We start from the raw sequence: 23,433 nt of genomic DNA, 5'->3' as shown, positions 1-23,433 counted from the left end.
GTGAGCGGGCCTGGGGGCAGGCTAAAAGCCCTATATCCACTCCTATACTTTTGTGCTGTGGCTTAGTGCCCCCCATCTTCCCTCCCCCAGCACGTCGCTGGCCTGCGCAGCAAAAAAACTGCTTCATCCTGAGTTGCCCCCAACTTGGCACCAATCTCGGGGGGGTACATGTCCCTCTGCCCCCTCCCCTCCGTGCCTCCTACCAGTCAGTTGCCTGTGTCCTTTAATTTGTCAACATTAAGAAGTCTTTATTAGTGGTGTTAATAATTATTTACTGCAAGTACAGTCTAGGGGATAAATACATTTTCACTGATTTATCTCCTAAAATGCTTTTTCTGTCTCTTGACAGAAAAAAAAATTAAAGTTATCAGTTTAAACGTTTAGAACAGAGTCCTGTAGCTAACCCAGCTTGGTAACTACAGATCAAAACAACACTTGCATACTCTGAATTATCATGATGACATGGAAACATTTTTTGAAATTCTAAAATTAAACAGAAAAAAGATCTTTTTATCCTAAACTTTGATTGATGAAATCATATAAAAGTCATCAAGAAAATCATTATCCACTAGCTGTGCTCCTCATCAAATGTCACTTTTTTTTTTTCTGTCCTCTCTATTTCATTTTCCTAGTGTGAGACTGCCACCACTTCTCTTATATACATCCTCTAGTTGTACTTGCTCCTTTCTGTAGCTTTATACCTCTCTTTCCAGTGACTTCAAGTTAGTGCAGATGCCCCATATTTGTAGATTCCACTCTTCCCAAAGAGTTTGGAAATTGTGAGGATGGGGAAGGAGATGCAAGCTCTGCTTATTAGGCAGATTACAATTTATCCCCTAAATTTAGGTGATGATTGTTTAGGATGATCCTGCCTCAGGCAAGGGGTTGAAGTAGATAACCCCTGGAGGTCACTTCCAGCCCTACTTCTCTATGACTCTGACTCCTAAATTCTCAAAAACTGCAGTTGTAATTCTGACCTCATTTCTTAATTGAGGATGGGGGGTGAGTGTTCTACAAACATGTTTCTTAATCTCCTTGATGTCAGAGTTAAGATTTTGTATAAAAGATTTTTGAGGCATTCCTGCTGGTATTGAACAGGAATGCATTATGGACCTAAGATTCAAGACACTTAATTGGGCTTTATCTGTTTTATAATGTTGTGTTATGTCTAATGACATTTTTTATTCTACTTGGAGTAAGTTAAAAGGAAATGTAACCACATTTTTAATTTATTGGATGAAACAATATTTTTTGCTTTTCATTATTTAAATACGCTCATAACCTTAATAGGAGGTAAGGGATTCCACAGTAGGCAAGTATGGGATAAGAATTATGTAATATTTTATGAACTTTTTTTTTTTTTACAATTTTAGATGCATTCTGAAATAAATACTTGGCATCCAACGGATATTTTCCATCAATGATTACTGCAGAAGTAGAGCAAATACTGGCTTTTTAAGCCATCTTGTTTTCTTCCCAAATACGATTCGTGTGTAGGAAGCCCAAGGAATTAAATAACTAGTTTAGCATAAAGGTTTCAGTTTTAACAAGCAAGAGGTTAAAAAAAGCCCCAAACTTGAACATGTTTCTGTCTTATCTTCCTTTAGCTACATAAGTGGATTGAGGGTAGAGGGGTCCCATTTGAGTCTGCTTAGGTAGCTGAGCAGTTTTACTCTAGTGAAAAATTATTCACTGTATTAGTTCCAGGGATCATTTTTACTTAGTATTGGGAAGGCAGGCAAATGCTCGTGCAATCTGAGAGCCAAGAATATATGAACATATATGTATGCTTACAAATAAGGTACACCAGGTAAAACTGAGTATGTAATGCAAAAAGAATAACACTGTCTAAATTACTTTACTTATAAAGAAATATGTTTGCCTAAGTGTGCCTGCTGAGGTGACTGAAGTGCCATTATTTGTTGAAGAAGTTAAAATTCCTTTTAAGGTGAGGACAGAGGGAGCTGGTGATGTGATCTCTTAACCATGTGAGTGTCACAGAAATGTGCCTGCGTTCTGACCTCACTTTACTAGATAAAGTAATGAATATAGTTGACCGCTGAGCAGCAGAATCTTAAAGGACTTTTTGTGAAAATTAGTATAGCTTGTTGAAATAATAGACTGCAGCTGAATCTTTAAAAAATAAAAATAAAAAGATATTAATTTATATTCAAAACTCAGTCCTTTTTAAATAAAAATAAGTCTGAAGCTAATGTTCCTCAACTCTTCTGAAATTTCTAAGAATCTTGACATTTGTAAGTTTTTTGTCAGGAAAAATAAAATTTTAATTTTTCCAAATTGATTTGTCTTATTTCTGCATGAAATTAAAATAAAGGACATTTAATTTAGTCTTACTAATGTTGGCCAAGTAAAGAGAGAATGCTGGGGGGGGCAGGTTCTACCATACTAGGTCTTTACCCTTTGTTTTTTAAAAACAACTGCCCAATATTGAAAAAGTACAGTTAAAAACTATAATTTGAATATTCTTGTTCATAAGTTTTTCAACTCTTGCTTCTCACTACCCTTTTTCTGTATCGGAGAAGGCATATTATATACATAATATTGTTTGTCTCTTACCTGTTTGTTAATTATTTTGAGGACAAGGCTTATTGTTTAAATTTTATATATTAAATAGTCTGCTTTTTCTACCAAGGGTGATGTGATCTAGTTGAGATGCAGATTCTGTATAATATGGTAATACAAAGCTGGATATGTTAGAATAAAAAATTGGCCATCTTTTTAGGACTTCACAGAAGCATATTTAACAGGAGGCAATTGAGCCTGGAAAAGTCAGGATGTAGATGGAAACCATTGCAAGCACTGGACTAAAAAAAAAGAGGAGGGCACAAAGATTAGAACTGAATGCAACAACAAGGCAAACTGGAGGAAGTCTTCTCAGTGGAGGGAGTTACAGAACAGATAGAAGAGAGATCAGAACACAAGATTTTTCTGGTCTTTGAAGGTGACGGGTGTTGACTTGTTTTGGAAAGATGAAGAAGATGAAAATGAAAGTGAAGGTATTTGAAAATAGGGTGGAGTTAATAAGACACTGTGGCCAGACACTTTTTCTGGTTTAGGTGGTTGGAAACAGGTTTATACCCATAACACAACAGAAGTTCAGGGCACATAGACTGTGATCTGACATTTTTTTAAAGCAGTCTAAGGTAGACCTGGATTGGTGTAGTATCAGACTTGCTTTATCTAGGATAGACCAATGAATTGAATGTCAATACCTTGATTTTTAGCAAGGCTTTTGATACGGTTTCCCACAGCATTCTCACAGGCAAGCTAAGGAGGTGTACAGGGTAGATAAATGGCTTGTAGGGAGGATAGAAAACTGGCTGGAGCACTGGACTCAGAGAGTGATAATCAGTGGCTCAGTGTCTAGTTGGCAGCTGATATCTAATGTAGTCCCCCAGGGGTTGGTCCTGGAGCCAGTTTTGTTCAATTATTTTCATCAGTGACATGGAAGATGGCACAGAGTGCACCCTCAGCAAGGTCACAGATTATATCAAACTGGAGAGAATAGTAGATATGGTGGAGGGTAGGGTTTGGATTCAGAATTACCTAGACAAATTGGAGGTTTGGACCAAAAGAAATCTTATGAGGTTTAACAAGGGCAAGTGCAAAGTCCTCTACTTAGGATGGAACAATCCCATGCACCAGTAGAGGCTGGGGGCTGACTGGCTGGGCAGCAGCTCAGCAGAAAAGAACCTGGGGGTTACAGTGGACAGCAAGCTGAATAAGAGCCAACAGTGTGCCCTTGTTGCCAAGAAGGCTAACGGCATACTGGGTTGCACTGGTAAGAGTACTGCTAGCAGATCAAGGCAAGTGATTCTTCCCTTCTTTTCAGCCCTGGTGAGGTGGCATCTGGAGTATTGTGTTAAGTTTTGGACCCCCACTATAGAAAGGATGCAGCAAATTGGAGAGAGTCCAGTGGTAGGCAATGAAAATGTTGAGGGGGCTAGCAGATATGACTTAAGAGAAGAGGCTGAGGGAACTGGGCTTATTTAGTCTAAAGAAGAGACGACTCAGAGGGGATTTAATAGCAGACTTAACCTATCTGAAGGTTTCGAAAGAGGATGGAGCTAGATAGTTCTCAGTGGTGACAGATGACAGAACATGAAGCAGTGGTCTCAAGTTACAGCACGGGAAGTTTAGGTTAGATATTAGGAAGAATTTTCTCACTAGAAGAGTAGTAAAATAGTGGAATAAGTTACCCAGAGAGGTTGTGGACTCTTCATCCTTGGAGGTTTTTAAGACCTGGCTAGACAAAGCCCTGGCTGGAATGATCTAGTGAGGATGGCCCTGTTTTGAGCAGGGAGTTGTCTAGATGACCTTCTGAGGTCCCTTCCAACCCCAATTTTCTATGATTCTACCAGGTCTGCTGAATATAAGGAGGTCACTGTCCACTGGCACCCTAGGGGCCATTGTGGGTTCCCCGCTACCTCACCTCACAAGGAGCCACAGCTCTTCCGCTCCAGCCAAGTGCCTAGGCAGCCCTGACCCTGAGCTGTCTAGCTGTCAGCCACAGGTAGGACAGAGGAGGGGTGCAGAGCTTGAAAGCTGCTGGGTGGTGTCAGCAGCACACCCAGCATTCCCGGCCCATGTTGACAGGGCACAGAGTGTCTGTCCAAGTCCTGGGATGGTGCTGGAGCAGCTCCAGGAAGGGCTCACAGGATTCCTTTCTGCCATCCCCTGGAGCCAGCACCAATGTTGAGGCTCAAGCCACTTTCCATGCAGCCTTCTTTTCTGATGGGGACGGGTGGGTGAACAACAGCCATGCCTTGCAGCAAGCCCTTTCTGGAGCTGCTTCAGCACACAGTCCTGGGGCTTGGATGGAACTGGGACGGGGAGAGGCCCCCACCGACCCATGCTGGCAACGAAGGGTATACCGGCACTGCCTCCCCACAGCATCTCATGAGCTCCGCACCTCCGGCTTCCCCCCACCTCACTCCCTGCCTCTGTCCTGCCTGGACATAGCCCAGTCACCACTATGCTGCCCCCAGAAGGGGCAAGCATGCCATGCCTCATTTTGGTGGCTGCGTGCAGCTGACTGCTGCCTGATAAATGATGGGGCAGAGGGGAGAAGTGTCTGCCCAACAGCCGTTCAGGGATGACACAGCCATTTGACTACACTCAGTTGCCCTTGGCAATCTCCAGCATACTGGGAGGCATGCGGGAGTGCCCCTCACCTTCGGCCAGCGTAGGCTTCAGTCTGCCCTCACCCACTGAAGGGCAAACATGGGTTCTGCTTGCTCTTAATCCGATCTATGCAGCTTAGAGAAACCTGCATAGATTGCATCAATTCTGCCTCGGGTTTTTTGAATATCTGTACTTAGCCTGAAACGAAGGCAACTGACTGCAGTTTTGTATTGAAAGGCAGTTTATCAAGGTATGGGAAAGTTGTGGGTTTTTTCTGGTGCAATTCCAGGTTTCCTTTGCCTGTCCTAACCTCCTCTTTTAACATCTGTAATTTTTAAAGCAAAGGGTGCTTGGAAAGGAGGAGAGATGTATATACTACTGCTAACAATATCCTGATAGCAGTACCTGGACACGATAAAGTGGTATAGCCTCAGAGCTCTTCTTTACACTGTGGTTAATAAATCAGTCAGTTAACATCAGTGTTAGCTTCCAGTCTGCTAGAACGTTTCTCCTCTTTGATTTATGAAAATGCACCCAGGGATTTGTCACATCCCAACTGGATTGTTGAAATTCACTTTAAGGGTAGAACATGAAAGGAAGTCAGCCAGGGTCTTGAGTTCAGACAGCCCATAGATAGATGCTTACCAGCTCAGCATGGTGGGATACCTTGAAATATTGTATTTACTTGAATCCAGAATGAGTGTTTCTCCTCCCACCTTGGGGCGGTGTGGCAGAGAGAGCCTTGGTTTATATGAGTACTGGCCAGTGACAGGCAATGGCTCAGCTCTGGCTTCAGTCCTCACCAGGATGGCTTGTTTGGCAGGGCAGTGCGGGCTTGCAGGAGGGAGAGACCACATGATGTGGGGCAGACAATGCAGCCACCACCCCTATCCAACTACCTCCTCCACTTGCCCCTCCCTTACCTTCTGTTCTGGCTCTGGTCCCTTCAGCCCTAACCCACCCCAGCTGAGAGCTGCTGCTGGTTCTCCCTGCCTGGGCTGAGCTGACAGCCCTAAGCTGGAGCACAGCTGCAGCATAAGGTAGGTGGTGAGGAGGGGGGAGTAGGGGGAAAGCATGGGCATTGGGGCAGGAGGAAGAGGGCAAGTGGTAGGGATGCCAGCTGCAGGGGAGGGCAGGGAGTGGGGGCGGGGGCAGGCACAGACATGAGGTGAAAGGGACAGGCAGTTGGGGATACATATAGGCATGGAGGGGCAGAAAGGGGGATCATAGTAGGTGTATGAGGTGGCAAGCATTGTGGGAGACAGGAACAGGCACTGGGGGTAAGGAGCAGGGATGGCAGGGGCAAAGGTTGGGGGTCTAGCCCTCCACCCCTGGCTGCTGGTTTCCCTGTCACAGCAGTTGGGGGGGGGGGGCGGGCATTTATGATTACATTACGCTAATTAGATTCTATACATGGAAAATGATAACACGTTTAGAATTTTCCACATATAGAATCTAATTTTTGGGGTTCATCTTGTATTCAAAGTCATCTTGGATTTAGGTAAATAAGTATAGCATCCCTTTGCATTCTGGTCCTTGTTTTAGCTTCTAGTCTGTCCCTTTCCCATTTTGAGGTCTTGATGCTGATCAGAGTCCTCAGTTGTTAGGACTTGGATGAGTTCTTGACTGAGTGTGTTATCCACCAAGACTGTTGCACTACCTTCAGACAAAGTTGAAAGCCTGTGCTGAATTATTTGAGGACAAATAATAAAGCATTCTGTCAAAGGGACTCAGCTGTGGAAGAAGACTTCTAAGCAAACTAGTCTAAATCCAGGGACTGTGGCTACTTTTAGGGCTTGTTGCAAGACCTTTGTCTTTAATGTGGTTTTTTCCATAATAATGATCTTGAGATACATAGGCACACATAGTTGCACAAGTGGGAATAGAAAAACGTGGAAAGACTCCACAAAGCTTGCTAGGCACTTTCTTTTATAATTAATACAAATGTTGTCTGTGCTGTTTTGAACAAAACTTACCTTACATTTTGTATTACAGTTGATTTTGTATTAGTATGTGGTGTCATCTGTTACTGTGAATATTCTGTTCAGTGTACTTTAATAGACCACACTCAATTTGTATATGGTATTGACCTCCTGTGGTTGTTATTTTGAGCTACTGTTTCTAAGATGTGTTGATATGGTACACAAATTACTATGACTCATCTCAGTAGCATGAAACAATACTGAACTGACAGTAAACATGAGAAATCTTCCCTGAGACATTTGAAAAAAGGCTCTGGCCTAGAGTAGCATTTTGTACTAATGTTAAGTCCCTCTCTCCCCCCACCCCTTCCCAGGATTTTGTTCTTTTTTGCAGCTTTATAAAAAAAAGTATGCATTTCAAAGTTGAATTATGACCAGCAAATAAGAACAAATTCTAACAGGTAAGTAGATGTTCATGACATCAAATATACAAAGGAGAATTAGTTTAATTTTAGGATTCTATATAGTATATATAGCCAATATTCCATTTAGTAAATTAAAACAGTACTTAAGCCATATTATGGAAGATACAGGACAGTTGAGCATTCCTATTTTGCTTGATTTTCCAGATTTAAAATAAAATTGAAATGCAAATTGATTATGAGATATGGAAATTAAAAGCACCGGTAAGTGTATCTGATCTTAACAGGAGTTTAAGAATCTGTACAGATAGTTTTGATTTGCTTAAAACATCTGAGAGTGAAACGAGAAGAATTTGGTGGATAAGACTGGAGATTTGTTTTAAGCTTTAAATCTTCTTAAGTGCCTTTTTATTTATTAGTTCACTAAGTTCCAAAATAAATGGCAACTGCTGCATTCAGTAAGAACATAGCTAACTTCTGTGTATCAGATGTTTTCATGTGACAAATGTTTCAGCTTTCTAAACCATTATTCATTCTTCTGAATGAAAGAGAAGAAATACTGTCCCACCTACTCATTTTCATGATATGTTCTCTAATTACAGCAATTTGTTTGTGAAAATGTAGTTTAAAAATAGTAAAAATGTTGGAATGAAAGATCCCAGGGTCCTTTAGTCTCTTTCCTCTCCCCCCCGCAACGTCTGAGGTACGGTCACGTATGCAAGTTTGACACATTTGTCAGGGATGGTCTGTCCTTAGAAACATCCAGCAGCAAGAATTCCACAACTTCCACAGATAGCTTGTTCTAGTACTTAACTCTCCTTTTATGGTTAAAAGGTTTTCTTAATACCCAACCTAAATCTTGCCTGTTCCAAATTAGTCCGGTTAGTATTTGGATATGGAGAATAGTTGAATGCTTTGGTCCAGACATATTGATGAAAGACATCTAAGTGCTACTTATGCATCTATGTGTAGACATATGAGAAGCACTTTGCCACTGCTGCAGATTTTAGATCTTATTTCCACCTGTATGACTAGATTTATTCTGACCTGTTACAGATGCTTATGCCCATGGCCATCCTATTTAGTCCTGGAAAGGTTCATAACTCTCAGTTCCAAGGACTTTGGTCTAAGAAAAGAACAGGAGAGTAGCTATCTGACAGCACAGGAAAGCCTTCCTATTTTTTAGTCCAGTAGGCCATGGTTGGGAGACTTGCTCAAAGAGCGAGACACCCAGGCCTTCCTTGTCCCAACAGAGTTTGTACCCAAACCATGTACTTCTCAGCCAAGTATCCTAATCATTAGGACCTTTATTGCATTTGTTGACGCGTGGCAGCCAGACAGCCAAGAGGGGGAAGATGCAGAAACCAAGAGAGCAAGCTAGAAGAAGCTTGCTTTTATGAGATGGGCAGTACCCTGACTTCTGGCCCTTCATATCCCTAAATGTAGATATGTATATACCACTTTATGTACTTTTCAGAGAGAGATAATTTGGGTTTGTCTTCTTTATAGCAGCTTTTCACATAGTGGAAAAATATCATCATATATGATAGCATTCTGTAATCTTTTCTTTTTCTGTACAAAACAAACCTGATTCTTTGAGGTTTTTTTGCACAGGTCATATTTTTTGACACCCTTCTGCCAGACTTTAATTTGTCCATGTCTGTCTTACAGTCTGATACTCACAATTGTACAGGCCTCACCACTATCATACAGAGTGAAATTGTATGCAAGCTGCATACAGCACTACTATTAACTGCATTTCTGGGAGTATCTTTTTGCCACAGTATCATGGTTTTGTGTTTTGTTTTGTTTTTTACTCATTTAGCTTGTGGCCAGCTATAATCCCCAGATTTTCTGCACTGCTGCTGTATATACAAATATTCTCCATTTTACATCTGCACATGATTTTTTGCCTTTCTAAATGTGTTTTTCACTTTATTGAATTTCATGTTGTGTATTTCAGACCATTTCTCCAAATAATTGAGATTATTTTGACTTCTAGTCCTGTCATCCAATGTGCTTGCAGCAGCTCTCACCTTTGTGCCAGCTACAAACTTCTATGTATATACTATACTATCATCCAAGTTGTTAACAAAAGTATTGATTAGGGTCAGGCTGAAGACAGCACTTGACTTGATGTGCCTTCAGTGAATTATTAACTACTTGTGTGGTTTTTCAACTGCTTGTATGCTCATCTTATAGAAATTAAATTAGAAAATAGATATTTACACAGTTTAGCAGCTGGGACAAAAAACATTAGCCACATGATGAGAGATTCCAGTTGGATTGCCATTTATTCCATGGACCCTAGCTTCTGCTGCCCTACTGATGTGTGAAAAACAAAGTTTCTAGACTTGTCATAAACTTTGGGAAAATGTAAGGCTGGTCCTAGTAAAAAGTACTTAACATGAAAATGAAGCCCTCCGAGAGTTGTCCACAGAATGTGCTGCTTTAAGGAACAAAAGACTTTTCCACTCATCTTACTGGTTTACCGTGTGTGGGTACTTGCATTATGTTGTGGGCCAGCAAGATCAAATATTGAACAACTTGATCCATGGAACCACTAAAGGAATCGGATCAGTCATCACTATTTTCTTGTAGCATTGCATAGATGCATAGGACTGAGCGAGTTCTTGAGTTGAGAGTATTTGTACTGGAGAAGAACATACTGAGGGAGGATTTGATAAGTCTTCAGATAGCTGAAGTGTGCTAATGGGATGTTCTCTGTGGCTATAGGGGACAGGACAAGGGATAAATTGTCTTAAATAGTCTTAAATTGCTGCAAGGGAAATTTAGGTTGGAAATTATGAAGAATTTTCTCAGTATAAGAATGGTTGAGCACTGGGATAGACTATCCAAAGACATTGTATAATAGATGTTAAATTGGAGTAGATGATCAATAAATACAGGCCTATAGAGTGTTAAACACTGAATTTCCTGTTTACTCCTGCTATAGAAAACTCACTTTTTTTCCCAGTTCCATTCTTCTCTCCTGCAAGAACCAGTTTCTCTCTCCTTGCATCCAACCTCCAACATAGGTAGTTTTCCTGAAATAGCTCCAGACTCAGCTCTGGCATAGCAAGCCTTTTATTCCAAAGATGCTCAGTTAGAACAGTGTGTTCACATTCACACTGAGACACAGAAGTTAAATTAACTTGATATTATGGAATTTCTTACACCTGTTTCATATGTATTTTCATGGTCTTTTTAAAATACATTTTGCTTGCTTATAAGCTAATATTGTTTTACTTTTCAATATCTTCCTCCCTGCCTCCCGCACATGTCATTTTTATTCTTCATAATGAAATTATTTGTGTTTTGTGGGAATAAAACAGCTAAGGTAAAGGTGGAAGTATGTAGGAGGAAGTGGGGAATAAAAATACGATATTCATGAAGCTGACTACAGGAAAGAGAAGTGAGCGACAAAAAACAAGTACAGGCGGCAAAGTTAAATTGATTCTGTAGCATGCAAGCAAATGTATCATATCTAATGACAGTGCAGACAGATGAGTTCATGATGGTGGCTTGCACACAAAAGCAGTATTAGGTATTTAAATATATTTATTTAAAGCTTTCTGGAATCCTTGCACTGGAAGCAAGAATACCTCATGATCAGTGAAGAGCTCAGAGGAAGCTTTTAGGATATACTGGGAGTTGGATCAGTACGGTGTACCTGTTTTGTTGTATGTGAAGATGCCCTTTAAAAAGGGTATTCTTGGATCTTCCTATTGGTGCTTACGCTATTGAATATAGTTAAAACAAAGGAAGCCCACAAAGCAGTAGTGGGGTTTGGCAGTTCTGGGATGTACTTGAATCTTTCTTTTTTTGGCAAAGTAGAGCAATTACAACCAAATCATTTTTATTTTTGACCAGTTTTTAAAAAAAATAAAAAAATAATTTCCACCTGAAAGGAAGAAAGAAAGAAAATGTATTACAAAGTATGTGCCCACCAGTTATAATTACTATACAGGGTAAATTCTGCCTTTATAGTTTGATGCTCATTCTCCTATTCAAATTAAAACTATTAAGATAGAAACAGAATTATGGAACAATATTTGTAATTACATTGAACTAGTATATTTCCTTCCAGAAGTCAGAATTAAATTAAGTCTCCATCTTACATCATGACTTATTTGTGAAGAATTAGATCTGAATATTCCCCTGAGAGTGTTTAGTTCAGACTGGACTGAAAGGAGCATTAAAACATTCTATATAGGAGAATCTTGCAAATATCTAATGTAGCTTAAGTGCCTTCTTTTTATGATTCACCAGCACTGACACGAACAATCATTTACAAAGAAAATTGCTGTTTTGTCATTTATAGCTAATTCTATTTTTAAAATGCATTGCAGAGGAATGTTTGTTCCGTATGTACATATAATTCTCATATATACCATATTGATTCACATACTACACACACCTTTTTCCCAAAGATTAAACATCGCAAATTGGGGTGTGTATTTAAGTGAAGAAGCTGATTTCCGCACCAAAATGAAGGTTAAGGGTGTGCTGCCTCGTTGGGCCCATGCAGGAGGGGTGGAGGCTGGTTCTCAGTGTCATTCATCCAATATTTTCAGGTCCAACCCTTGAAGTTTAACCTTCTCACAGCTGCTGTTAGTTCAATATTGCCTGTTAAAGCTTGAGTTTTGGAGCTGAAAGGAGAGGGTGAGTGACTCGTGCTTGGGAGCATTCAGTCATGGTGAGCCTGTGCTGTGGCAGAAAATACTCGGCGGGGGTGGGGAAACCTCTTTATTTTGCCTTCCTAAAACAAGGTGTGCATCGCATGCACCCCCAGGTAATACAGTGGTGCTGGGGTAAGCTAAAGCTTTTTTGTGTTTGCTTTGCAGTCTGAGAGAATCACACTTAGTTTCAGATGCTGCCATATTGCAATTTGTTCTGAATTTACCGTACCATAAATCCTTGTTTACATGCACATAACTTTTACCTGTCTTGTTGACAAAACCTTTTTCTCCTGGAAAGGATAGGCTTTTTGCACTTCAAAACTATCACTAAATTTTTCAAACAACAAATTCTTGCTGAGGATTCTGAAGACAGCTGCTCTATAAAAGCTTGGTGTTCTCATTATAAGCTTTTAAAAATTGTAAAATGATGAACTTCATCAATATTTGATCAATATTTGCTTTACTTTCATAGTGATATACTTTCCTGGAATTAAACAGTAAACAATTTTTACCAACTGTTTTCTCTCACTGTTTTGCTTACACCCTACCAACCGATTTTCACAGTTCATAAGATGTCAATAGAAATGCTAAAGCAGCAGCAGTGGCCTTAAGCAGTCCAACATTATTGGTGTCACAAAAAATTAGGTTAATACTGGGATGTGACATACTGTCATAACTAGTTGATACCAGTAATGCATAGTGATTCCATCACTGTAACGTACAAAATTCAGACAAATTAATTAGGTTCTTTATCCTTTTCATATTTCATACAAATTGAAATTTTCTTTTAAATATGGGTAGACACGATGCAAGAACATATGCAGATTTCCATAAAATCCAATTAGAAATTATTAGAAATATTATCTGTAACCGTTTCAGACCAAGTTCGTCTTAATTTGTTCCATTCTTTGAATTTGGCTGAAGTTCAGTGTATTAGGATGGGGGGAAAAATAGTGAATAAAATGCAGTTTGATCAAGTTAGCTACAGTTTGTATTTTTAAAAAATGAATGGCCTTGATATCTGAAAGAACTAAGAGCCCTACCATGACCCTGAAATGGATCACAATTACAAAAATTTTTCTTAAGAACATTCCTCAAGGATTTAGACCGGGGTGGTTAATAGAGCTGTGCAAAATTTTGGCAGCCCTTTTGTTTTGGAGGTGTTTTGGGCCATTTCAGCACCTGAAATACTGAATCCAAATCTAAGCGGAAGGCTCTGAAATGAATTGGAAGGCTCCAATATGTTTTGGAGTTTTGGAGCCAGGCTTTGAGGGAAGCAAAAACTAAGAAGAGGAAGGAGAAAGAATGGGGGGAAAGATTGCTCTGATACTGACATCTAGTTCCCAGTTCAGTTCCCCAGCTCTCTGATCATTCCCCCAGCTGTTCCTGGGGGGGCACAGGTCCCTGATTTGTGTGCAGGGTTTCAGTGGACCGGGGCCAGCAGCAGCTGTTTGTCACGGTCTGTGTCAAGCGCCAAGAAGACTGCGGTGCTGCCACTGGCCCTAGCCTGCAGCAGTGGCCTGCACCCCCCAGGAAGAGCTGGGGAATCAAACCGGGAGCTGTGTGACCTGACTTTGCAGGGAGCAGGGATCCACGTGTGGGTCTCCTCGCCTGCATGGAGGGCAATGGTTCTCCCCTGGATGAGCCACCCGCAGCCCTATCCTACTCCGTGCTGGGGCCCTGCATCCTCCAGCCTTGCCCAGCTGGCTAGGGCTATGCAAAGCTTTCCGTGCAGCCCATTTGAAACGCATTCAGAGGAGATTCAGAAATGGATTCAGCTGAAACGAAACAGGACAGTGATCTGAAACATCAGAATGAATCGCTGTTTTCCAAAATGGCTGAATCCCAAACTGAATTAAAAAACAGCCTTTTTGAACAGCTTAGTGCTTAATCTATCTGGCTCCTTTGCCTGGATGAGTGGCTGGGGGTTGGTCCACAAGCAAGATTCAGCTTGGGGTCAGTATATGTGTGCACTCTGACTTAACGACCCACCCCTGTGTGCCAGGTCTGCCCCAACCTGCCCCAGTACACGGGCTTCGCCATCCAGTGCATGAAGGCTCCCTCAGAACTGCAAGTTGGATGGAAGGGGAGAGCTGGCATTGTTAACCACCATGGTAGTTGCCTAGAGTCATAGTAATTAACACTGCTACTATTCCCCCACTGCCAAATTTTCAGCCCTGTGGGAAGCCCTGTTGGCCAGATGTCATGATTCCACAAGTTGTACCTGGGGCAACAGGCCATAGGTTGGGCACCGTTGATCTAGACAGTTATGCTTTGTACTACCTTTGGGCATTTATACGTGTGCTCCGGGGCGAGGGGCGGGCAGGATGCAGCTGGGAGCCATGTGGTGTGGGAGCGGCTGGAGGAGTGGGGAGTGTGGGAAAGTGGGGAAATAGTGGTGGCAGCAAGTGGGCAGGTTGGCATGAGCACAACAATGGCTGGGTGGGGTCATGGGGCCCAGGGCAGGGCTGCAGAAGTGCAGGTCCTGGGCTGGCAGAGGCTCTATGGAGCCAGACTGGCCATTTGGACCTGAGCTTTTGGGTTGGTTGGGAGTGATGAAGAAAGAGTCTGTTATTCATTTCAGTGCCTTCCTAAAAGAGAGCCAAAGTACCCAGCACTTGTGAAAAAAGGATGATGTCCTTGCTCAGTAAATCATGTTTGGCACTATCTAGATGTGTTTCTCAGCACCTGTCCATCTACTTCTAGACAATTTCATGCTGGCAAGAGAGCAAAAATTTTTAGAAAAGTCCCAACTAAATATAGCCCTTCTTCATGCACTCAACTAGGCCTGAATTGCTATTGGTTTCACAGAACTGGGGAGTGTTCAGCCTCTCTAAAACCAAGCAAAGATGTCTCACATTGAGCACCCAAAATTTAGTGGTTGTCCCTGAATTTTGTTTGAAATGCCTGTAATGCTATCTGTAAAGCATGAAGCTTAATAACAAGAAGCTGTTGATACAAGAGCCCTCTGAATATAGATTTTTATATCAAAATGGATTGACAGCAATACTTTTCAGCTGTCTGGGTATCTCGATCAGTTGCCCAAATGGTAGCTGGAGCAGATCAAGTGGTGATCAGTGTTTGAAGTTCGCAGGAGGCTATGCTGACAGACTGGGTAGTGGCTCTGTAGGCTGGATCTGGCTGGTGGATGGACCATACTATTGACACGCCTGACTTAAGGAGAATAGCAGTTGTCTGAAAGCAAGATATTTACAAAGCTGTTATGGAAACAATGTAAAGCTATATGGAAACAGTGAGGGCCTAGAGTGTTAAATGAGTGAGATTTTCAAAGCAGTCTGTGATATCAGTACATCTGCCTGTAAAATATGAAAGCTGCACTGTCTCCTTTATATTGCTTTGAAAATGTTAGTGTTTTAAACTTTTAAAGAGTACATAAATTTTTAAAGCATAATTAAAACATGAGAAATTTATTTTATTTACAGCTTCTTTGTAATACTGGGCACGCTGAAGAAAAATTAGGCTTTACCTACGACAGCATCATAATATGGTAAGTAGCTCAAAGTTATGAAATAATATTTGAACCTTTTAAAATAGCTCTATTTGAGATAAAACACCAATTGTATTAGTTTTTTAATTAAAGTAATATAAAGGATGTATCTTTCTCATGTTTAAATATTAAATATGTAATTTTAAAATTGCATATAATTTGTAAATTTAAATACCAGGTATATTTTTTAAAATCTTTTTTAATGTTTAAACACAAGTACAATTTAATTAAGGAAATAGGAAAGTTGTAATTTATATGTGAATGGAAATGAGAAATGAACAGGATTTCTAGTAAAATGCAGTTTCATACTGAATTGTGCATGAATGCAAAGTAAAATAATATTTTGAAAGCTCTCTCAAAGCTTGCAAAAAGCATAGGAAGTGAAATCTTGGCCCCATTAAAGTTAATTGCAAATTTGCTGCGTCTTCAGTAGGACCAGGATTTAATTCCTAAACTTCTACAATAGTTCAATATACTTGGTAAAGAGACTTTTGTAGTATTATTCTTTCCTGCTAATAAGCCGAACCTGTGTAAACTTTCAAGGGGAATTTGCCACAGTATTATCATCATTTCCTGGAACTAAAATAATAATAATAAAGCTTTGCTTTTATTAACCCCCTAGTTTTCTGCACAGGCATGGATAGATTGTCCCTGGTTTTATCATGGGCAACAGAAACAGTAACTGTTCAGTCTAATTGTGCTTTCATTCAATTTAGACAAAACCTCTCTGACTTTAAGAGAAGGATGCAATAAAGCCAATAATTTGGGCATAAATTGCCTTAACTTTGAGGGAATTTTGTTTGAGTTCTTACAGAAATGTTATGTAATTGACTGTATTTGGTAAACAGACCATATTTCAACTTTTTTTGTGAAGGGTACCAGGATTTTCCCTGATGGAACTGTGTTCTTTAACCACTTCTATTAAATACTTTTCTGTTTAATGCACTTTTTTGTGTGACCTGCAATATTTCATTATTTTGTGAGTGGAATGACCTTTTTTCCCCCCATTGCCAAGAGATAAAAAATCAGGATTTTCATAAGGATAGTTCCTCTGAATCAGTTCACAAATCTGTCAAGTTCAGTATCTTGCCTGTTTGTTTCTGGTAGCAGATGATTTAGAGGAAGATGTAAAACCTTTATAGTTGGCAGATGTAAGATAATTTGCCTACTCCAGGTCTTCATATCCAGAATCCTGATTAGTCTTGTTGCTGTTTTTCTAAACTCCCTTCTAGTTTAACAATATCTTATTGAGATGGGGTATAATGTACTCTATCATACTATACATGGTATTCCAGATAAAACCTGACTCTTGATGTATATCAAAGTGATCATAATATTCTTTGTAACGCTCAGTATCGCATGTCATGCATGCTAGCAAGTTAATTTCTGCTGATCACTGATACCTATAGTGATGCCCTGGTTCCTTTTGTAATTTATAATTGCATGCTAATCTCCAGTTCTCTTAGATAGTGGCTGTATTTGAGTGCACATTTTTGGAGAGAGCTAAGGTATTTCGTAGGGCAGTTCCTTCAGAATCATTGGATACATCATATGGGCTTAGTGACAAACAGCTTTTTAAATTAGGTATTCATTTGTTTCAACTCTTGTCACTTCCATCGCTGAAGCTGCAAACAGACATTGCCTTTATGCCATCATATACGTTTCTATGGTGGCACAAAATGAAAGCAAACAGGCATCCATGCTCTTTTTTTTCTGCTGCAAATCCCCATATTTGTGGGTAGATTCCCCTACAAGGGAGTTCACATGGGATTGAGTCCCTGAAGTGCTGAGCATGCCTCTGCAAACCAGGAGTCCTGGGTTTGCCACTTGCAGAGGTGCACCTAGCACCATTAAGGGATTCTTTGGGATTCCTTGGGAGTGCTCTGGAAGCAGGGAAACCCAAGGTTCCCCCTTTGCAGAGGCATGCCCAAACCGTTGTTCCCCAAGATCAGGGCCCTGAAGCCCTAGGAGCAGCATGGGGCCAACCCTGGACGAAGACGAGAAATGCCTGTTTTGCCCAATGAAGCCCACTGACACATCCCAGCACAGCATATCTAATTCATTTGGCATAGTCTGCTTATAGCTTGAGTCTATTTATCTTTACTGCCAACGAAGAACAATTTCAGAGTAGATATCTCTCAATTTTTCTTGGTCGGAAGGACTTCATGTAAAGAAACCTTTTGGTTTTGCAGCAATATTCTCACTCTTTCATTGTTTTCTTATGCCAGATAATCCAGCAGACTACTTTCAGACTTCTTGTTTCTGATTAAATATATTTTCTCCAACCTCTTGTTTTTTATACCTTGAATATATCAAATTTCAATTTTGTTTTCACCATTCTAATTTCCCTCTTCGTGATTGCCCACACTAAGTCATATTCCTGTTCATGGACTTTGCAGTGCCCACTTTCTGTTTTTCAAATAGGCTTTCAGACTTTGCTATGTTGCTGCATTGGTTTACTACTTTTCCCTGTGTGTTGCTTTTTGTCTGAGATTTTATTATACTGGAAGCCATGTCGTCTTTATGGATTTTACTCCCGTTAACATTAATTTTTTACTAAAGTCTTACTTTCTGACGTTCATGTTAGTGTCACTTTTTGGTACCTGCTTCCACTTTCTCTAGTTGAGCTTAATTATAATGTCATTCTTAATGGCTTAGCTACTGTGACCTCTTGAATTAGCTCCTTTGTGTTACTTTCGGTTAAATTCAGACATCCTCTTTTTGTGACTTCTAGAACTAGTTTCTCAAGAAACAAACATAAGAGCTTTTTTCTAAACTCTGTCCTGTTGTGTCAGTTAAAAACACTTGATCAATTAGTCTTCTATTATAAAATATAGCTCAAAAATTTATAATGTAGTGAGAAACATCCACTAGATCAATATCTGGGAATCCTATTCCAGGAATTAGAACGAGACATCAAAAGTTTTCTTTGTGCATTGTTATCTCCTTGACTATATCTTCTGATGTCAGAGGAAAATAGATGGTCTGAGATTTGCTGACGTGCTGAATCTTGAGAAGCTGTAGAGTTGGGGTTTTTTTGTTTTTGTTTTTGTTTTTCAGCTACTGAACTCAGCACTTTTATGAACCACACAAAACATGGAAATAAAGATTACTGAAAAGGGTTCTCAAGTCATTTGGGTCCGTTCTTCAGGCTTCCACATCTATAAATTGTCTTGTAGATGAATGACAGTGCTAGAATTTCAGGGCATCGTCCATAGCCTAAACATTCCCTGTTTTTTAAATACACATAAGAAGAACCTGGAAGTTTTGGCCAGCCAAGCTGACATGGAACTTAAACCAAGTACCAAGTTTGCTTACTACTCCTTTATTTGAACATTTTAGTAAATCAAAGGATATTCTTCTCCTAAGGGTACTAACAGACGTGAAAAGACCATGCTGTACCAGAAGTAGTAATGCGTTAGTCCGCAGCGTCTATAGAGATTGAGTGCTTCAGTGGAGCTTTTGGCACTTTTATTTAATAGCTGATTCAATCAGCTATTAGATAAGTGCCAAAAAGCTGTGCTGAAGCACCTAATCTATACATACATTGAGCAAGCTGGGTCAAACTGTGATGCTTCTTCCAGGCTCAGCACGGTGGCACATGGAGTTTAAAATAAAGGGCCACTTTTTTGTTACATCTATAAGCAGCCTAACTGTTCAGAATCTGCCATCCATTCAGCTACCAGAGTAAAAATAATGTGCAGGCCCCCTCTTCCTACTAAAAAAAAATATTTTGCTCCCCCTTGGCCCCCTCCCTGGTTGTTCTTAGAGTATCACTCGCCTTTTTTTAAATAGTTCACGTTAAAATAGTATATGAACTAATTTTTAAAAATTCAGCTTAAGTCTAGGCTTATCTATACTGAAGAGAAACAAGGGAAAAAAACCCAAAAAACACTCAGTATATTCACAGCATATGCTGACAAGGGAGAGTTTACTCTAGTAGATAGGTGGGCATAGATCTCCAAAGGAGCAAATAAGGTAAGGTAAATTTCTCTCAATTTTAAATTTTTACTCATTTTTATGCAAGTACATAGGACTTGTTGTTCAGATGGCAAACTCCACTAGTTGCTATAATTTAATTTTTCCTTTCCTTTCTTCACCATAGTTTGCGGCTAGCTTTACTAAATGAAGCAAAAGAGGTGCGAGCAGCAGGGTTGCGAGCCCTCCGCTATCTCATCCGGGACTCCAGTATTCTACAGAAGGTGCTAAAATTGAAAGTGGATTACTTGATAGCCAGGTAATTTAAATTGAAGAAACTTTATTTAATTTTGGTTTAACTAACTGATGGGTCCTTTTTTTGGAAGGTAGCTATTTTCTTTGATTTGGATAATTCCCTTTTTTTTAAACATTAATACAAAAGCACCAAATAAATCCAGAGAAAATGCTGCTACATAATACGATATCATGAGGAAATAAAGAATGTGAAATGTTTTCAAAGTCAAGTTTAAGGTGATCCTGAAAAACAGGCACCGCATAAATCTGATTATTCCCTGGTGTCACTCCTATTCAGAACGTACTGGTTGAGTATCTTAATTGTATTTTTATATCCTAAACTTAAAAAAAATATAAATGTAATGATTATAATTGAGGGTCCTGCCACATATTACATGTAGTACACAATTAACTGGTTAATCGCACTTTAAATCTAGACCAGCCACAAATGCAAAGTAATTATCACACCATAAAAATGTCCGTCTAGCTTTAAAAAGAGCCAACTGCTACAAAGTTAGTGCTTGAAAATGTGCAAGCTTTATAGCTGGTTTTCTGTCACACTTTAATTTGAATGCGTCATGGCCCAAGTTTTCTTGAGTTTATTAGTATGACGTTTGTATTATTGTGTATCCGAGGAGCCCTGCTTCATGGATAAGGACTCCATCATGCTTGGCACTGTTCAAACAAAAAACAAAAATGTCCCAAAAGTTTACAATATAAGAGTAAAAAAAGAGGCAACAGATTTAAAAAAAGAAGAAAACAAGGAAACAATGAGAGCTATTTATATTTCCTAGTGTCTGTTTTCTTAGTTTATTCACAGGTTATTACCATTAAGGTTCAGTATTCCATTTATATAAATAGCTGATGAATGCATAATTTTCTTAACTGTATAACATAGAGCCTGTAGTTCTGGTTTGATTCCATATAACAAACATTGCTTGAGTACATAAATTCAAGTAAGCAAAAAAGAAGGCCATAAGAAGAAACTTGCCAGAGACATCAAATGTAATAACAAAAAATGTCTTAAGTGCATTTAGAGGCAAGCAAACTGCCAAGGATTCAGTGGGGTCATTGGACAGCTGGGGAGTAAAAGGAGCACTCGGAAAGGATAAGGCCATTGCAGAGAAGCTAAATGAGTTCTTTCCTTCTGCTTTCACCTTGTGGATGCTGGGGTGATTCCTGTGCCACACCCACTCATAGGCAGTACACCAGGCAAACCCATTAAAATTGAATCATAGGGTTGGAAGGGACCTCCAGTCATCTGGTCTAACCACCTGCATGAATGCACCTGAAATCATACCTGACAATGTTTATTTCATAGATTTCATAGACATCAGGGCTGGAAGGGACCTCGGGAGATCATCGAGTCTAGCCCCCTGCCCAAAGGGCAGGAAGTCAGCTGGGGTCATAGGATCCCAGCAAGATAAGCATCAATTTACTCTTGAAGGTGTTCAATGTAGGTGCTTGAACCACCTCCGCTGGCAGACTGTTCCAGACCTTGGGGGCTCGGACAGTAAAGAAATGCTTCCTTATGTCCAGCCTGAAACGGTCTTGCAGGAGTTTGTGACCTTTGAAAGCTCCCCTTGAAAACCTCCATCGAAGAAGGTTTCACAACTTCCCCGTGCAGTCTGTTCCACTACCAGTTCTAACAGCATTTTTTTCTAATATCTAATCTATATCTTTGCTGCATTTTAGAGTGACTGCTTTGTGCCCTACCCTCTGGGACAGGAGAGAATAGTTGTTCTTCCTCCTCTGTATGACAGCTTTTCAAATATTTAAAGACTGCTGTCATTCTTCTGCTTTTCTTCAAGCTAAACACACCTAGTTCTCTTAATCTTTCGCACCTTCCAACCTCTTTATCATTTCTGTTACCTGCCTCTGGACCCTTTCTAACTTTTCTACATCCTTCTTAAAAAATGGAGCTCAGAACTGCACACAAGATGCTAGGTCAGGGGGTGTCCAACATATGGCCTACATAGCTCCATAATTCAGCCCCTGACCTGCCCCTTTTGCTGTGCTGGACCGTCTTGCAGGGTGCCCAGGACATGCGCTATCCATGCTGCCTACTCGAGCCAGCATTCTGAGCTGGTACTGCCTGTGCTGAATGAGGAATGCAGATGAGAGGGGGGGGGATCTGTATGCCTGATTTTGGTCCATGCCACTCATCTGACCTACGAGACTAGATGAGTTTGACATCCCTGCTTTAGATCAGTGCTGTCTGACCCTTCAGCCAATGGTCCAGGTCCATCTGTAGGCCAGATCTGGCATGTGCTGCTGGCGCAACCAGGGCCCAGTGCAGCTGGATAGAAATAGCCTGATGGGATCCCAGTGCAGCGAGAGTTACATCAGGCCCTGCTGCATAGAAATGAGACCTAGTCCCTTTCCTTGGGGCCAATCCAGTTGTGGTGGGGCTTGGAAATTTGGCAGTGGGGGAGCAGTGGCGGTTAACATTGCCGCTGGTCCTCCATCGTCAGATTTTTGGAACTGCGGGCTGGGGGCTGAGCACCCCTGCTCTGGATAAGTGTTGGAAGTGGTTGGGTTGGCTGAGCCCCAGCCATGCATGGTTCATCTTTGACCCTGGTTTATTCCATGTCATACGTATTAAGTTTAAAGAAATGACACAGCAAGTATAACTAGAGAGCTTCTAATCTTTGTGGACTGGCTGATCAGACCATCTAGCAGAGGGAAAGTGTGTTGGGGTTACTGGTCCCAAGTGTGATAAAGCAGTTGCTTCTTTTATCCCTTTGTTATACATTGAATAACTAGAGAAACAAGTTGGATTCTAATGATTGCATAAGAAAACCAATCCCCAGGTATTACATATATACTTGTGTAGATGTCCCCATTTCACTGCTTGATGTGTGTTGTCCCTTCATTGTTGAACCTTACTGCAGACTTCCCTATCTTCCTGGAAGATGACACTTGCTTTATCTTCCAGTTGTGATCTGCAAGTGCCTTCAAACTCTTTGTTTATTATACTTCTGGCATGCCAACTGAGCTTGACACTATCTTCCAGGAAGGAAAAGGGAAGGGGCGGGGGGAACTTGGTTAGAAGAAGAGACTGTTAATATAAGGAAATTTGGATTCCCTGTCATGCCTCTGAAAGTGGGGGGACCGGGCCAGGCACTCCTGGGGCTTCAGGGGCCTTACCTTGTATGCCCCAAGAATGGAAATAGGTCAGGCCCGTGAAGCAGTAGGAGTGCTTGTTCAGGGCTGCTGGAAACCCTGGGCAGCTGCAGGCTACCCCCTCTATTGCCATGAAGCAAACAGACATCTGTTGCAAAAAAAATGGCATCAATTTATACCACCTATGTCACAGTCACAAATTTTGGACATCTGTGGTGCAACAAGGGGCATGAACATCTCTCTTCCTGGCCTTTGTGCTGCCATAAAAATTTGACAGCAAAAAAGCCATGTCTGTTTCCAGCCTTAAAGATAAAGGGTAGATCAGTCAGAGCTTTCCCCTCCCACCTTTGAGAAAGGAGAGAATAAAGGCTGCTTTGGAATCTCTATAAACTGCGATGTCCATCATGGGAGGCAGC

The 23,433-nt window shown here is 40.6% G+C and overlaps 1 protein-coding gene across 1 annotated transcript in view; it reads left to right on the top strand.

Annotated features, from left to right (window-relative positions):
- Positions 1 to 23,433, top strand: part of RICTOR (RPTOR independent companion of MTOR complex 2) — a 154,082-nt gene that overhangs the window by 52,346 nt on the left and 78,303 nt on the right. Inside the window, exons 4-5 of the mRNA XM_019531985.1 lie at positions 15,615 to 15,679; positions 19,785 to 19,916. Coding sequence (XP_019387530.1) covers positions 15,615 to 15,679; positions 19,785 to 19,916 — 197 coding nt within the window. The remainder of the gene's footprint in view (positions 1 to 15,614; positions 15,680 to 19,784; positions 19,917 to 23,433) is intronic.

Source organism: Crocodylus porosus, unplaced genomic scaffold, assembly GCF_001723895.1.
Source record: "Crocodylus porosus isolate Cpor-Errol unplaced genomic scaffold, CroPor_comp1, whole genome shotgun sequence".
NCBI lineage: Eukaryota > Metazoa > Chordata > Crocodylia > Crocodylidae > Crocodylus > Crocodylus porosus.
Note: the sequence above shows the minus strand (reverse complement) of the source record. Positions and strands in the feature narration are given on the sequence as shown.